Here is a 17,199-nt window from a genome sequence, read left to right as displayed (position 1 = left end):
TCTGTTTTCTCTCTTAACCAATCCTCTATCCATGCTAACATATTACCCCCAACCCCATGAGCCCTAATCTTGTGTAACAACCTTTTGTGTGATACCTTATCGAATGCCTTTTGAAAATCCAAACATACTACATCCACTGGTTACCCTTTATCTATCTTGCTAGTTACATCCTCAAAAACCTCGAATAGACTGGTCAAACAAGATGTCCCTTTCATAAAACCATGAAAACTCTTCCTAATCATTCTAAATGCCATTACCATTTTCTTAATAATGGAGTCCTGCATTTTCCCAACGCCTGATATCAGGCTAACTTGCCTGTATTTCCCTGTTATCTCTAGCCATCCTTTCCTGAATAGCGGTGTTACATTTGTTACCTTCCAATTCGCTGGGACCGTTCTAGAATCTAGGGAATTTTGGAAGATCACAACCAATGCATCCACTATCTCTGCAGCCACTTCTTTTAGAACCCGAGGATGTAGGCCATCAGGTCCAGGGGATTTGTCGGCTTTTAGTCCCATTAATTTCTCCAGCACTTTTTCTTTACTGATATTAATTACTTACTCTCATTAGACACTTGGTTCCGCACTATTTCTGGTATTTTTTGTGCCTTCTACTGTGAAGACAGATACAAAATACTGATTCTACTTCCTACTCTTCCGAGTCAAGATCATTACTCACTACTGTCCTTATGTCATCCTTTATTATCAAGGTTATCCCACCACCTGTTCCATTTTGTCTGTCTTTTTGAAACATCTACTATCCTGGAATATTTAGTTCCCAACCTTGGCCACCTTGCAACCAAATCTCTGTAACGGCTATTAGATCAAAGCCACTTGAATCTATATTTGCCATTAATTTGTCTATCTTGTCACGAATGCTTTGTGCATTCAGATAAAACGGTTTACTTTTAACTTTTTACCATTTTTTCCTGATTTGACATTCAGTGATGCACTATTACCATTAAACTCTCCCTCCCTTCCTGTCACACTCTGCTTAGCTTTACCCAAATCACAACACGTCAAATTCACTTCCTGAACTGCCTACACCTGCTCCAGCTACAGTGCACCAACCTGTTAAGCAGTGCAGGCTAGCTTTAAAGGGTGCTAACAAGTTACAATTTTGGGCCCCTTGCCGATGTATGCAGCCAATGAACAGAGTGGTTACTGTTGGCTGCATACTGTCGGAGGGGCAGTACTGAGGGAGCGCCGCACTGTCGGAGGGGCAGTACTGAGGGAGCACTGCACTTTCAGAGGGGCAGTACTGAGGGAGTGCTGCACTGTCGGAGGGGCAGTACTGAGGGAGTGCTGCACTGTCAGAGGGGCAGTACTGAGGGAGTGCTACACTGTCGGAGGGGCAGTACTGAGGGAGCGCTGCAATGTCGGAGGGGCAGTACTGAGGGAGCGCCGCACTGTCAGAGGGGCAGTACTGAGGGAGTGTTGCACTGTCAGAGGGGCAGTACTGAGGGAGCGCCGCACTGTTGGAGGGTCAGTACTGAGGGAGCACCACACTGTCGGAGGGGCAGTACTGAGGGAGCGCCGCACTGTCGGAGGGGCAGTACTGAGGGAGCGCCGCACTGTCGGAGGGGCAGTACTGAGGGAGCGCCGCACTGTCGGAGAGGCATTACTGAGGGAGTGCTGCACTGTCAGAGGGGCAGTCTTGAGGGAGCGCCGCACTGTCGGAGGGGCAGTACTGAGGGAGCGCCGCACTGTCGGAGGGGCAGTACTGAGGGAGCGCTGCACTGTCAGAGGGGCAGTACTGAGGGAGCGCCACACTGTCAGTGGGGCAGTACTGAGGAAGCGCCACACTGTCGGAGAGGCAGTACTGAGGGAGTGCTGCACTGTCAGAGGGGCAGTCCTGAGGGAGCTGCTGATTTTCCGGGTCTGCGCCAATTTACCGTTTTCCTCCTATGTTCCAATAGATTCGACTTGTCTCGATTTGTTGACAGTAATTATATTTTATTCAGTGAAAGAGAGAGATTGATACATTACAGCACCTGAGCAGTAGTCAAACAAAGCACAATCAAGGTTTCTATTACTTGTTGGGCCCTGGGTAGAAGACGCAATCTCCACGGGTCAACCCCAGTCAGCCCGGGCCTCTCGTGTGTAACCCCTTGTTCTGCCAGGAATACATCTTTAACTTCGCCAACCAAGGCCCAGCACTTCGGTCTCTTCCATTTTAAAATCTAACCTAGTCTACCCAGGGCATCTAACAGTAGGGTTTACAAGTATGATTATAATTGCAGCAATAACATAATGAAATCATTAAACTAAAATTAGCAATAGAATCAACTGATTTAGTTCAGGTTAGTTAGTAGGGAGACACAGAAATGAAGATTTCCTCCTTTCTTACAGAGCACCGCACTGTCGGAGGGGCAGTACTGAGGGATTTTTTTTATTCATTGATGGGATGTGGGCGTCGCTGGCAAGGCCTGCATTTAGTGCCCATCCCTAATTGCCCTTGAGAAGATGGTGGTGAGCCGCCTTCTTGAACCGCTGCAGTCCATATGGTGTAGGTACACCCACAATGCTGTTAGGAAGGGAGTTCCAGGATTTTGGCCCAGAGACAGTGAAGGAACGGCGATACAGGTCCAAGTCAGGATGGTATGTGGCTTGGAGGGGAACTTGTAGGTGGTGATGTTCCCATGCGTCTGCTGCCCTTGTGGTAGAGGTCGCGGGTTTGGAAGGTGCTGCTGAAGGAGCTTTGGCGAGTTGCTGCAGTGCATCTTGTAGATGGTACACACTGCAGCCACAGTGCGCCGGTGGTGGAGGGAGTGAATGTTGAAGGTGGATGGATGGAGTGCCAATCAAGCGGGCTGCTTTATCCTGAATGGTGTCGAGCTTCTTGAGTGTTGTTGGAGCTGCACTCATCCAGGCAAGTGGAGAGTATTCCATCACACTCCTGACTTGTGCCTTGTAGATGGTGGAAAGGCTTTGGGGAGTCAGGAGGTGAGACACTCGCCGCAGAATTCCCAGCCTCTGGCCTGCTCTTGTAGCCACAGTATTTATATGGCTGGTCCAGTTCAGTTTCTGATCAATGGTAACTCCCCGGATGTTGATAGTGGGGGATTCAGCGATGATAATGCCATTGAATGTCAAGGGGAGATGGTTAGAGTCTCGCTTGTTGGAGATGGTCATTGCCTGGCACTTGTGTGGTGCGAATGTTACTTGCCACTTGTCAGCCCAAGTCTGAATGTTGTCCAGGTCTTGCTGCATATGGACACGGACTGCGTCAGTATCTGACGAGTCTCGAATGGTGCTGAACAGTGTGCAATCATCAGCGAACATCCCCACTTCTGACCTTATGATGGAGGGAACGTCATTGTTGAAACAGCTGAAGATGGTTGGGCCTAGGACACTGCCCTGAGGAACTACTGCAGTGATGTCATGTGATTGAGATGAATGACCTCCAACAACCACAGCCAACTTCCTTTGTGCTAGGTATGATTCCAACCAATGGAGAGTTTTCCCCTTGATTCCCATTGACTTCAGTTTTGCTAGGGCTCCTTGATGCCACACTCGATCAAATGCCGCACTGATGGAGGGGCAGTACTGAGGGAGCACTGCACTGTCGGCGAGGCAGTACTGAGGGAGCGCCGCACTGTCGGAGGGTCAGTATTGAGGGAGTGACGCACTGTCGGAGGGGCAGTACTGAGGGAGTGCTGCACTGTCGGAGGGGCACTACTGAGGGAGTGCTGCACTGGCGGAGGGGCAGTACTGAGAGAGCGCCGCACTGTCGCAGGGGCAGTACTGATGGAGCTTCTTCTTCTCAGGCAGTCCCTCGGAACCGAGGATGACTTGCTTCCACATTAAAAATGAGTTCTCAGGTGACTGATGAGTCCAATGCGGGACCGACAGTCTCTGTCACAGGTGGGGCAGACGGTGGTTGAAGGGGCAGGTGGGTGGGGTGCTTGGGTTGACGTGCGCTCCTTGTGCTGCCTGCGCTTGGCTTCCGCTTGTTCCCGGCGAAGAGATTCGAGGTGTTCGGCGCCTTCCCGGATGCTTCTCCTCCACTTTGTGCGGTCTTGGGCCAGGGATTCCCAGGTGTCGGTGGGGATGTTACACTTTTTCAAGGAGGCTTTGAGGGTGTCCTTGAAGCGTTTCCTCTGCCCACCTGGGGCTCTCTTGCCGTGCCGGAGCTTTGAGTAGAGCGCTTGTTTTGGGAGTCTCGTATCGGGCATGCGGACAATGTGACCCGTCCATCGGAGCTGATTGAGCGTGGTCAGAGCTTCGATGCTGGGGATGTTGGCCTGAGCAAGAACACTGATGTTGGTGCGCCTATCCTGCCAATGGATTTGCAGGATCTTGTGGAGGCAGCGTTGGTGGTACCTCTCCAGTGCTTTGAGGTGCTTGCTGTACATGGTCCATGTCTCTGAGGCATACAGCAGGGCGGGTATCACTGCTGCTCTGTAGACTATGAGCTTAGTGCTGGGTTTGAGGTCCTGGTCTTCAAACACTCTCTTCCTCAGGCGACTGAAGGCTGCACTGGCACACTGAAGGTGGTGTTGGACTTCGTCATCGACGTCTGCCCTTGTTGACAGTAGGCTCCCGAGGTATGGAAAGTGGTCCACGTTTTCCAAGGCTTTGTCGTGGATTTTGATAATCGGGGGGTAGCACTGTGTGGTGGGGGCAGGTTGGTAGAGGACCTTTGTCTTACGGATGTTTAGTGTATGGCCCATGCTCTCGCATGCTTTGGTGAAGGTGTTGACGAAGGTTTGGAGTTCGACCTCCGAGTGAGCGCAGACGCAAGCATCGTCTGCGTACTGTAATTCGACGACAGAGGATGGGACGACCTTGGATCTGGACTGGAGGCGACGGAGGTTGAACAGTTTCCCGTTTGTTCTGTAAATTAGCTCCACTCCAGTGGGGAGCTTACTGAGGGTGAGATGGAGCATTAGAGCAAGGAAGATCGAGAAGGGTGTTGGTGCGATGACACAGCCTGGCTTGACCCCGGTTCGTACGTGAATTGGGTCTGTGGTGGAACCATTACTTAGGATCACGGCTTGCATGTCGCCGTGAAGCAGGCGAAGGATAGTGACAAACTTTTGAGGGCAGCCAAATTTGAGGAGGACACTCCATAATCCCTCACAGTTGACAGTGTCGAAGGCCTTTGTGAGATCAAAGAAGGCCATGTATAAGCGGTTGGTGCTGTTCCCTGCATTCCTCTTGTAATTGAGGGGCAGTACTGAGGGAGCGCCGCACTGTCAGTGGGGCACCACTGAGGGAGCGGCGCACTGTGGGAGTGGCTGTACTGAGGGAGCGCTGCTCTGTCGGAGGGAAAGTACTGAGGGAGCACCGCACTGTGGGAGGGGCAGTACTGAGGGAGCGCTGCCCTGTCAGAGGGGCAGTACTGAGGGAGTGCTGCACTGTGGGAGGGGCAGTACTGAGGGAGCGCTGCACTGTCGGAGGGGCAGTACTGAGGGAGCACTGCACTGTCGGAGAGGCAGTACTGAGGGAGCACTGCACTGTCGAATGGGCACTACTGAGGGAGCGCTGCACTGTGGGAGTGGCAGTACTGAGGGAGCGCTGCACTGTCGAATGGGCACTAATGAGGGAGTGCTTCACTGTGGGAGTGGCAGTACTGAGGGAGCGCTGCACTGTCGGAGAGGCAGTACTGAGGGAGCGCCGCACTGCCGGAGGGGCAGTACTGAGGGAGCGCTGCACTGTGGGAGGGGCAGTACTGAGGGAGCGCCGCACTGTGAGAGGGGCAGTACTGAGAGATCCCATGGCCACTATCTCAAAGTAGAGCAGGGGAGTTGTTTGACTGTTTCTATACTTTTGGTGAATTTCATAACTGTGTAAAGTTGATGGTTAAAGTATTTAAAACTGCGAGAGGAGGAAATTAATCAGTGGCACAGATAATCGTAAAAATCAGATTAATGTAATTAATTTTTTTTCAGATTTCAATATAAGCTTAAAAGGGACAGAGAAAGCAAACACCAATCAAACATGATCAATTGATGACTATTCTGTCTGATTGGATCTTCCAGAATCCTTCAAAACTTTGCAGTAATTCAATCAAAGAATTCTCCGGACCTGCCCGCGGGATTTAATCAGAACTTTCACATTCCCTCACCTCAAATGGAAGGTCACCGGAATTCCAGGGGTTGGGAGAGGAGGTTGGTGATTGGATTGGAGTTTCCAGGGGTTGGGAGAGGAGGTTGATGATTGGATTGGAGATTCCAGGGGTTGGGAGAGGTGGTTGATGATTGGATTGGAGATTCCAGGGGGTGGGAGAGGAGGTTGATGATTGGATTGGAGATTCCAGGGGTTGGGAGAGGAGGTTGATGATTGGATTGGAGATTCCAGGGGTTGGGAGAGGGGGTTGATGATTGGATTGGAGATTCCAGGGGTTGGGAGAGGAGGTTGATGATTGGATTGGAGATTCCAGGGGTTGGGAGAGGAGGTTGATGATTGGATTGGAAATTCCAGGGGTTGGGAGAGGAGGTTGATGATTGCATTGGAGATTCCAGGGGTTGGGAGAGGAGGTTAATGATTGGATTGGAGATTCCAGGTGTTGGGAGAGGAGGTTGATGATTGGATTGGAGATTCCAGGGGTTGGGAGAGGTGGTTGATGATTGGATTGGAGATTCCAGGGGTTGGGAGAGGTGGTTGATGATTGGATTGGAGATTCCAGGGGTTGGGAGAGGAGGTTGATGATTGGGTTGGAGAGTCCAGGGGTTGGGAGAGGAGGTTGATGATTGGATTGGAGATTCCAGGGGTTGGGAGAGGTGGCTGATGATTGGATTGGAGATTCCAGGTGTTGGGGGAGGAGGTTGATGATTGGATTGGAGATTCCAGGGGTTGGAAGAGGGGGTTGATGATTGGATTGAAGATTCCAGGGGTTGGGAGAGGTGGTTGATGATTGGATTGGAGATTCCAGGGGTTGGGAGAGGTGGTTGATGATTGGATTGGAGATTCCAGGTGTTGGGAGAGGAGGTTGATGATTGGATTGGAGATTCCAGGGGTTGGGAGAGGAGGTTGGTGTTTGGATTGGAGATTCCAGGGGTTGGGAGAGGAGGTTGATGATTGGATTGGAGATTCCAGCAGTTGGGAGAGGTGGTTGATGATTGGGTTGGAGATTCCAGGGGTTGGGAGAGGAGGTTGGTGATTGGATTGGAGATTCCAGGAGTTGGGAGAGGTGGTTGATGATTGGATTGGAGATTCCAGGGGTTGGGAGAGGTGGTTGATGATTGGATTGGAGATTCCAGGGGTTGGGAGAGGAGGTTGATGATTGCATTGGAGATTCCAGGGGTTGGGAGAGGATGTTAATGATTGGATTGGAGATTCCAGGTGTTGGGAGAGGAGGTTGATGATTGGATTGGAGATTCCAGGGGTTGGGAGAGGTGGTTGATGATTGGATTGGAGATTCCAGGGGTTGGGAGAGGTGGTTGATGATTGGATTGGAGATTCCAGGGGTTGGGAGAGGAGGTTGATGATTGGGTTGGAGAGTCCAGGGGTTGGGAGAGGAGGTTGATGATTGGATTGGAGATTCCAGGGGTTGGGAGAGGTGGTTGATGATTGGATTGGAGATTCCAGGTGTTGGGAGAGGAGGTTGATGATTGGATTGGAGATTCCAGGGGTTGGAAGAGGGTGTTGATGATTGGATTGGAGATTCCAGGGGTTGGGAGAGGTGGTTGATGATTGGATTGGAGATTCCAGGGGTTGGGAGAGGTGGTTGATGATTGGATTGGAGATTCCAGGGGTTGGGAGAGGAGGTTGATGATTGGATTGGAGATTCCAGGGGTTGGGAGAGGTGGTTGATGATTGGATTGGAGATTCCAGGGGTTGGGAGAGGAGGTTGATGATTGGATTGGAGATTCCAGGGGTTGGGAGAGGTGGTTGATGATTGGATTGGAGGTTCCAGGGGTTGGGAGAGGTGGTTGATGATTGGATTGGAGATTCCAGGGGTTGGGAGAAGAGGTTGATAAGAACATAAGAACATAAGAAATAGGAGCAGGAGTAGGCCAATCGGCCCCTCGAGCCTGCTCCGCCATTCAATAAGATCATGGCTGATCTGATCCTAACCGCCAATCCACTATCACAGAACCATCTCCTGAATCTAACAGAATTAGACACATGAAATAGGAGCAGGATCAGGCTACACGGCCCCTGGGCCCGCTCCGCTACCCACAGGGCCATGACCGATCCGAACCTAGGCTCATGTCCAAATTCCTGCCCGCTCCCCGTAACCCTTAATTGGATTGGATTGGAGATTCCAGGGGTTGGGAGAAGAGGTTGATGATTGGATTGGAGATTCCAGGGGTTGGGAGAGGTGGTTGATGATTGGATTGGAGATTCCAGGGGTTGGGAGAGGAGGTTGATGATTGGATTGGAGATTCCAGGGGTTGGGAGAGGTGGTTGGTGATTGGATTGGAGATTCCAGGGGTTGGGAGAGGTGGTTGATGATTGGATTGGAGATTCCAGGGGTTGGTCACTCGCACAGCTGAGAATATGTTTCATTGCAGGATTTCCATTCACTTCCTGGGCAGCAGCAGGTCTGTAAGTTTAGCAATGGCTTCACTTCTCTGCTGGGCATTCTTCTGAAGTTGCTCCTGATTCACAGCGGCCCTGTGATGGATTTCCTTTCTTGCTTCATCACATTTATCCTGGACCTTCTTAAACTTGTATTCAGACCCCTGCCCGCCCAGCAATGAGCTCAGCTCGCCCAGTTGACCTGCAAGGTACTTGTCGTGAATCTCCACATAGGTTTTTGACATGTCACCGATGTGGGTCATGATGCTGACTGCCTGGGACACTTGAAAGTTCATCATCTGACTACTGGCTAACGCACCTGGAGCACCCTGCGTGCCTTCACCACTCACCGCACTAAGTCTCTTAAATGTCTTCTGGCAATCTTCAGTTAATTTTGGTATGATATGAATGAAGTTGATCATCTCTGACCAGTTGGACTTGATGCTCCCCAGTGCCCCAAGCCCTTTAGCCATCAACGCTACACGTGTGCTGATATCCATCTCTTGTGCCTGATTGTTCTTTATCTCTCTCAACAACGTCTCACTCTCATCACACGAACTTTTCATATTTTGGTGACATTCATTGTACATTTTTTGCGACTCCTCCAACTGGGATTGGACTTCCTTGATCTTCAGTGAGGCTTCCTCTCTAACCTTGCTGAGGAAACTGCTGATTTCAGGGTTTGATTCAGAGGATTCTTCGTCTTTCAGCTCAGACACCAGTTGTATGAGAAAGATCAACCCTTTCCCCAGCTCCACCACCAGAAGCACTGGGCTGGTCACATTGCTCAAAAGATCAACAATCTTTGGGAGAAGCTTCTTCATCTGTTTCAGTCCTTCCAAACAGAACTGATCAATGAGAGCACTCGCCCTTACATTGTCGTATTCACTGGTGACTTCCTCACGTTTTCGGGAAGCCTCGATCCATTGCTTCTGTAAATTGCACTTCTTCTCCTCTACTAACTCATTCTTCTGTTGTGTTTCCGACAGGACTTTCCTTACTTCCCCCAGCTTATCCTGGCTGATACTCTGGGAATCTGTACAGGTCTCCAGCAGCTCACTCAGTAGATCGCTGAGATTGGAGAGCTCCTTTTCCACAGATTCGGCACATGTTTTGGATTTGTCTGCACAAACCCGAATGTTCTGCAGCTGCATGGGAAGGTCTTTGTTCAGAGATGACCCTTCACCCACATTCTTCACATGGACAAGGAGGTCCTCACAACACATGCGGATTTTGTTCAGATTAGTGCGGGTCTGTTGAAACGAGTTTACGGTTTGGTTGCAAACCTCCATCAGGCACCTCTTGAATGAATCTGGACGTTTAAACAGGGATTTCTTGCCTGCACTGCCTTGGTTTAGTTTGAAGTCCTCCATCCTCGTAGCCAGATGCACCAGTTCACCCAAAATAGCGACAGATGTGGGTGCTGGCATCAGAAACTTCTCCCACTTGACCTGGGACTGCACCATCACATCAAAGCAAAGGGACACTTGCTGTTGGCTGTGGAGCTCGGTCACGTGACACTGCTTGTCCGACATGCTGATGTTTCCTGCAATGAGAATTCGCACAACTGGATTGGCTCAAACATTAACAGTTCTGTTATTGGAGAGAGAGGGTTCACATCAGAACAGGCCAGTAGTCAGCCTTATACAACACAAAGACCACCTTTCAGCCTTGCTGTGCTGACTTAGATGATATAGGGCATGGTGAGGGCACGACAATTGGGCTCATTGACCTGGGCAAGGGAGGGGAAGATTTCTGAGCACCGTCCCGTGACTGCTGAGGGCATCAGCGTTGGGCGCGGTTATCAATAATCCAACAACATGCTGATACTCAGAGCTTCTTCTGTTCAGGTGGACCAGCACACCCATCCCCCGTCCCCCCCGTCCCCCCCACACCTGTCCCCCGTCCCCCCCACACCCGTCCCCCCCACACCCGTCCCCCCCACACCCGTCCCCCGTCCCCCCCACACCCGTCCCCCGTCCCCCCCACACCCGTCCCCCCCACACCCGTCCCCCGCCCCCCCCACACCCGTCCCCCCCACACCCGTCCCCCCCACACCCGTCCCCCCCACACCCGTCCCCCCCACACCCGTCCCCCCCACACCCGTCCCCCCCACACCCGTCCCCCGTCCCCCCCACACCCGTCCCCCGTCCCCCCCACACCCGTCCCCCCCACACCCGTCCCCCGTCCCCCCCACACCCGTCCCCCGTCCCCCCCACACCCGTCCCCCCCACACCCGTCCCCCGTCCCCCCCACACCCGTCCCCCGTCCCCCCCACACCCGTCCCCCATCCCCCGTACCCCCATCCCCCGCCCCCCCCACACCCGCCCCAGTCCCCCCCACACCCATCCCCCCCACTCGCGTGCCCCGTCCGCCCCACACCCGCCCCAGTCCCCCCCACACCCATCCCCGTCTCCCTCGTTTCCCCCCACACCCGTCCCCCATCCCCCCCACACCCATTCCCCTGTCCCCCCCACACCCAATCCCCCGTTGCCCCCACACCCGTCCCCCATCCCCTCCACACCCATCCCCCGTCCCCCCCACACCCGACCCCATCCCACCCATTTCCCTGGCTCAAGCATCACCTCTGATGCACGGGTTACTCTCATTTCCGGGGGCCTCCTGCTACTATAAAGAGGCTGTAAGAGGACAGATGCCAGCTAAATCTGGCGCTATGCCCCCCACGTCATTTGTACGTGGCAGGTGAGGCTGGAGCAGCCAACGGCTGTCCTGGTGAGATGGAGATACATCCAGGTGCAGCGGTGTGGCAACAGCACTGGGGAATTTTCTCTCATTCTCTGCTGCACTCCACTTCGGGGTGGCAGGCGGTGACTAAGGAAGGATATACTTGCCATAGAGGGAGTGCAGCGAAGGTTCACCAGACTGATTCCTGGGTTGGCAGGACTGTCGTATGAGGAGAGATCGGGTCGACTCGGCCTGTATTCACTAGAGTTTAGAAGAATGAGAGGGGATCTCATTGAAACGTATAAAATTCTGACAGGATTAGACAGACTGGATGCAGGGAGGATGTTTCCCCTGGCTGGGGGGGGTCTAGAACGAGGGGTCACCGTCTCAGGATACAGGGTAGGACATTTAGGACTGAGATGAGGAGAAATCTCTTCACTCAGAGGGCAGTAAACCTGTGGAATTCTCTACCACAGAAGACTGTGGAGGCCAAGTCACTGAATATATTTAAGAAGGAGATACAGGAAACTTTGTGCTATCCGGCACCGACGGGACTCAGCTGTTGCCGTTCCCTCAAAACTGCCGGACACTCCAGCTGTAATGTTGAAGCATACGGAGGTTTTCATCTCCGTATCTGACAACAAACACTGTTGCTTAGCAACAGCTTCTAAACAGTCGGCAAGCCTCTCTGTAGCATCTCTAGCTGAAGCTGTTGCTTAGCTACAGACCTTGCAGAGCTTGACTGTTGAGAAAAAAGCAACGAAAAGAAACAAAAAGAAAAAATACGGCTCCTGATTTTTGCCGGTGGCTCGAGCTTGCCGGACATTTAGCCTCCGGATAACACAAAGTTTCCTGTAGATAGATTTCTAGACACAAAAGGCATCAAGGGTTATGGGGAGAGAGCCAGAATATGGTATTGCGATAGAGGATCAGCCATGATCATATTGAATGGCGGAGAAGGCTCGAAGGGCGAATGGCCGACTCCTACTCCTATTGTTCGATGTTTCGATGTCAGGAAGCACTTCTTCACACAAAGAGTAGTGGAAATCTGGAGCTCTGTTGAGGCTGGGGGTAAAGTGAAAAAGTCAAGACTGATATTGCTAGATTTTTATTAGTGAAGGTCATTAAGAGATATGGAGCAAAGGCGGATAAATGGAGTTGAGACGCAGATCAGCCATGGCCTCATTGAATGGGAGAACAGGCTCGAGGGGCTGAATGGCCTCCTCCTGTTCCAATGTTCAGAGATGTAGCCTTCTGCGTTTGTTTTTGTAACTGGCAGTTCCTGGAGTATATTTATATCCCACGATTGGGCGCTATGCTTCAGGAATTCATTGGAACTATAAATTCTCACATATAGCCGTGGCCATTGCCTAGACCACAGGATGACGTTTATGGGGAGGTGCCTGAGGATTGGAAAGTGACAAATGTGACCCCATTGTTCAAGAAAGGGTGTAAGGACAATCCTAGTAACTACAGGCCGGTCAGTTTAAGATCAGTGGTGGGTAAAGTTTTACAAACAATAATCAAGGAAAAAATTAATGGGGCTTGGAGAGGTTTAAGCTAATTAAGGAGAGCCAACACGGATTTGTAAAAGGCAGATCATGTTTGACAAATCTAATTGAATTTTTTGATGAAGTAACAGGGAGAATAGATGAAGGGAATGCAATGGATGTTGTCTACATGGATTTTCGGAAGGAGTTTGACAAACTACCACATAGAAGGCTGGTTAACAAAATTGAGGCTCATGGAATAGGTGGGTCAGTGGCAGCTTGGATAAGGAATTGGCTTAAGGACAGAAAATAGCGAGTTGTGGTAAATGGTTGATTTTCAGACTGGAGGATGGTAGACAGTGGTGTTCCCCAAGGGTCAGTGCTGGGGCCACTTCTTTTTTTGATATATTTAAATGACCTGGATATTGGAATACAAAGTAGAATTTCTAAATTTGCCAATGATACCAAACTTATGGGTGTGGCAAACAGTGAGGATGATATCAATCGACTGCAACAGGTCATAGAAAGGCTAGCAGAATGGGCAGACAAGTGGCGGATGGAATTTAATACAGAGAAGTGTGAGGTGATACATTTTGGCAGAAGGAACAGGGAGAGGCAATATACACTTAATGGCACAGTTTTACAGAGTGTGCAGGGACAGAGGGACCTGGGAGTTAATGTGCATAGGTCCCTGAAGGTGGCGGGACATATTGAGAGAGTGGTTAACAAAGCATATGGGATCTTGGGCTTCATAAATAGAGGTATTGAGTACAAAAGTAGAGAAGTTATGCTGAACCTTTATAAAGCGCTGGTTAGGCCACAACTGGAGTATTGCGTCCAGTTCTGGTCACCACACTTTAGGAAGGATGTGAAGGCCCTTGAAAGGGTGCAGAGGAGATTTACCAGAATGGTTCTGGGGATGGGGGAATCTTAGCTACAAGGACAGGTTGGAGAAGCTGGATTTGTTTTCATTTGAACAAAGGAGGTTGAGGGGTGATTTGATAGAGGTGTACAAGATTATGATGGGTTTGGATAGGCTAGACGGGGAAAGGCTGTTCACACTAGTTGATGGTACAAGGACTAGGGGACACAGATTTAAGGTTTTGGGCAAGAGATACAGGGGGGATGTGAGCAAAAACTTTTTTATGCAGCGAGTGGTGATGACCTGGAACTCGCTGCTGACAGAAGTGGTAATAACTAGGGCTGTAGAGAGGGTTTTAAACTAATTAGTGGGGGGGAGGTTTCAAGAGAGCGAAAAATAAAAATGTCAGTGGAGAAGGCAATAGAGCAAAGTAGCAGTGGGGAAATTAAAAACCAGAGCGTGTCAGGAAGGGACAGAATGTATAAAGATAAAGGTAAAGTAGTAAAGGGGGTAAAAGCAGGAATAAATTGTCACAAAACCTATTTGAAAGTTCTTTATCTGAATGCACGCAGCATTCGTAACAAAATAGACGAGTTGACGGTACAAATAACTACACATGGGTATGATCTGGTGGCCATTACAGAAACATGGCTGCGAGGTGACCATGACTGGGAACTAAACATCCAGGGGTATTTGACTATTAGGAAGGACAGACAGGAAGGAAAGGGAGGTGGGGTGGCTATGTTAATAAAGGATGGAATCACTGCAATAGTGAGAAATGATTTTGGGTCAAAGGATCAGGATAGTGAAACAGTTTGGGTGGAGATAAGGAATAATAAGGGGAAAAAGTCACTAGTGGGCGCCATCTATAGGCCTCCTAACAGTTGCAACTCTATTGGTCGGAGTATAAATCAGGAAATAATTGGGGCTTGTAATAAGGGAACAGCTATAATCATGGGAAATTTTAACTTTCATATTGACTGGACAAATCAAATTGGGCAGGGCAGCCTTGATGAAGAGTTCATAGAGTGCATTAGGGACGGTTTCCTTGAGCAGTATGTTACTGAACCAACCAGGGGGCAGGCAATCTTAGATCTGGTCCTGTGTAATGAGACAGGATTAATAAAAAAATGTCCTAGTAAAGGATCCCCTTGGAATGAGTGACCATAACATGGTTGAATTCCAAATTCAGTTGGAGGGTGAGAGAGTTGGATCTCAAACCAGCGTACTAAGCTTAAATAAAGGAGACTATGAAGGTATGAGAGCAGAGTTGACTAAAGTGGACTGGGAAAATAGATTAAGGTGTAAGACGGTACAGGAGCAGTGGTGTACATTCAAGGAGATATTTCACAACTTTCAAGAAAAATATATTCCACTGAGGAAAAAGGGGCGTAAAAGAAAAGACAGCCATCCGCGGCTAAGTAAAGTAATAAAGGATAGTACCCAACTGAAAACAAGGGCATATAAAGTAGCCAAATCTAGTGGGAGGATAGAAGATTGGGAAGCATTTAAAAGCCAGCAAAGAATAACTAAAAGTTTAATTAAGAAAGGGAAGATAGATTATGAAAGTAAACTAGCAAAAAATATAAAAACAGATAGCAAGAGTTTCTACAGTTATATAAAAAGTAAAAGGGTGGCTAAAGTGAATGTTGGTCCCTTAGAGGACGAGACCGGGAAATTAGTAGTGGGGAACATGGAGATGGCAAATACGCTGAACAAATATTTTGTATCAGTCTTTACAGTAGAGGACACTAAAAATATCCCAACACTGGACAAACAGGGGGCTATGGGGGGGAGGAGCTAAACACAATTAAAATCACTAAGGAGATGGTACTCGGTAAGATAATGGGACTTAAGGTGGATAAGTCCCCTGGACCTGATGGCTTACATCCTAGGGTCTTGAGAGAAGTAGCGGTAGGGATTGTGGATGAGGCGGCGGACCTGCGAGGGAGTACCAGAGGCGGCGGCGGTACTTAAGGAGCAGCCCCGAGGCGGCGAGCAGCGAGGCCCAGAGCCCCGAGAGAGCGGAGAGGCGGTGGACCTGCGAGGGAGCACCAGAGGCGGCGGCGGTATTTAAGGAGCTTACCAATCCAGGTTCCGGGAGAGGGAAGCAAAAAGTAATCGAAGTGTGATGTCACCAAGAAGCGGGTAAGTGATTGGTTGGTGAGTATTTTCTTTCTAAATTTTTTTAAACTTAAATTTTGTGGTTTCTAAGGTCTCTGTTGTGTAGTGGGGACTACTATTAAGCAAGGGCCTTTGAGTATATCATTTAATTGAAGTGAAATTGGTGGGATTCATTTAATTTTAATTAATTAATTAAAGGGTCAGTCATGGCAGGGCAGCCCAGCCCCGTAGTGTGCTCCTCATGCTCTATGTGGGAAATCAGGGACGCTTCCTGCATCCCTGACGACCATGTGTGTGGGAAGTGTGTCCAGCTGCAGCTACTGACAGACCGCATTGCGGCACTGGAGCTGTGGCTGGATTCATTTTGGAGCATTCACGATGCTGAGGACGTCGTGAATATCACATTTAGCGAGTTGGTCACACCGCAGGTAAAGGGTGTATAGGCAGGAAGGGAATGGGTGACCAGCAGGCAGAGTAAGAGGCGCAGGCAGGTAGTGCAGGAATCCCCTGCGGCCATCCCCCTCTCCAACAGATATACCACTTTAAATACTGTTGGGGGGGATGACTCATCAGGGGAAGGCAGCAGCAGCCAACTTCCTGGCACCATGGGTGGCTCTGCTGCACAGGCTGGGAGGAAAAAGAGTGGAAGAGCTATAGTGATAGGGGACTCAATTGTAAGGGGAATAGATAGGCGTTTTTGCGGCCGCAATCGAGACTCCAGGATGGTGTGTTGCCTCCCTGGTGCAAGGGTCAAGGACGTCTCGGAGCGGCTGCAGAACATTTTGGAAGGGGCGGGAGAACAGCCAGTTGTTGTGGCGCACATAGGCACCAACGATATAGGTAAAAAACGGGATGAGGTCCTAAAAGCAGAATATAGGGAGTTAGGAGGTAAATTAAAAAATAGGACCTCAAAGGTAGTAATCTCAGGATTGCTACCAGTGCCACGTGCTAGTCAGAGTAGAAATAGGAGGATATTTCAAATGAATATGTGGCTAGAGGAATGGTGCAAGGGGGAGGGATTCAAATTCCTTGGACATTGGAACCGGTTCTGGGAGAGGTGGGACCAGTACAGACGGGATGGTTTGCACCTGGGCAGGGCCGGGACCGATGTCCTAGGGGGAGTGTTTGCTAGTGCTGTTGGGGCGGGATTAAACTAAAGTGGCAGGGGGTTGGGAACCTGAGCAGGGAGACAGAGAAAAAGGAAACAAGGAAAAAAGCAAAAGACAGGAAGGAGAAAAACAAAATTAGAAGGCAAAGAACTCAACGGTTTAACTCAAACATGGTCACAGTAAATAATAATTCATCTAGGTCTGAGAGCGTTAAAAAAACAAGCCTGAAGGCTTTGTGTTTTAATGCAAGGAGCATTCGGAACAAGGTGGATGAATTAGCTGCGCAAATAGAGGTAAACGAATATGATTTGATTGGGATTACAGAAGCATGGCTCTAGGATGGCCAAGGCTGGGAACTCAACATCCAGGGGTATTCAATATTTAGGAAGGATAGGCAAAAAAGAAAGGGAGGTGGGGTAGCATTGCTGGTTAAAGAGGGGATTAACACAACTGAAAGG

At 50.0% G+C, this 17,199-nt stretch overlaps 1 protein-coding gene across 1 annotated transcript; it reads right to left on the bottom strand.

Moving 5' to 3' along the window:
• Positions 1-1,934: 1,934 nt before the first annotated feature.
• Positions 1,935-10,106, bottom strand: LOC147083926 (uncharacterized). The gene has a single exon (XM_085980047.1). It carries the CDS (start codon positions 10,004-10,006, stop codon positions 8,474-8,476), a length of 1,533 nt encoding a protein of 510 aa, XP_085836173.1. The 5' UTR covers positions 10,007-10,106; the 3' UTR covers positions 1,935-8,473.
• Positions 10,107-17,199: the final 7,093 nt, after the last annotated feature.

This window comes from Somniosus microcephalus, unplaced genomic scaffold (assembly GCF_052327205.1).
Source record: "Somniosus microcephalus isolate GS21.2 unplaced genomic scaffold, FLI_Smic_1.0 scaffold14, whole genome shotgun sequence".
NCBI classification, from domain to species: domain Eukaryota; kingdom Metazoa; phylum Chordata; class Chondrichthyes; order Squaliformes; family Somniosidae; genus Somniosus; species Somniosus microcephalus.
Note: the sequence above shows the minus strand (reverse complement) of the source record. Positions and strands in the feature narration are given on the sequence as shown.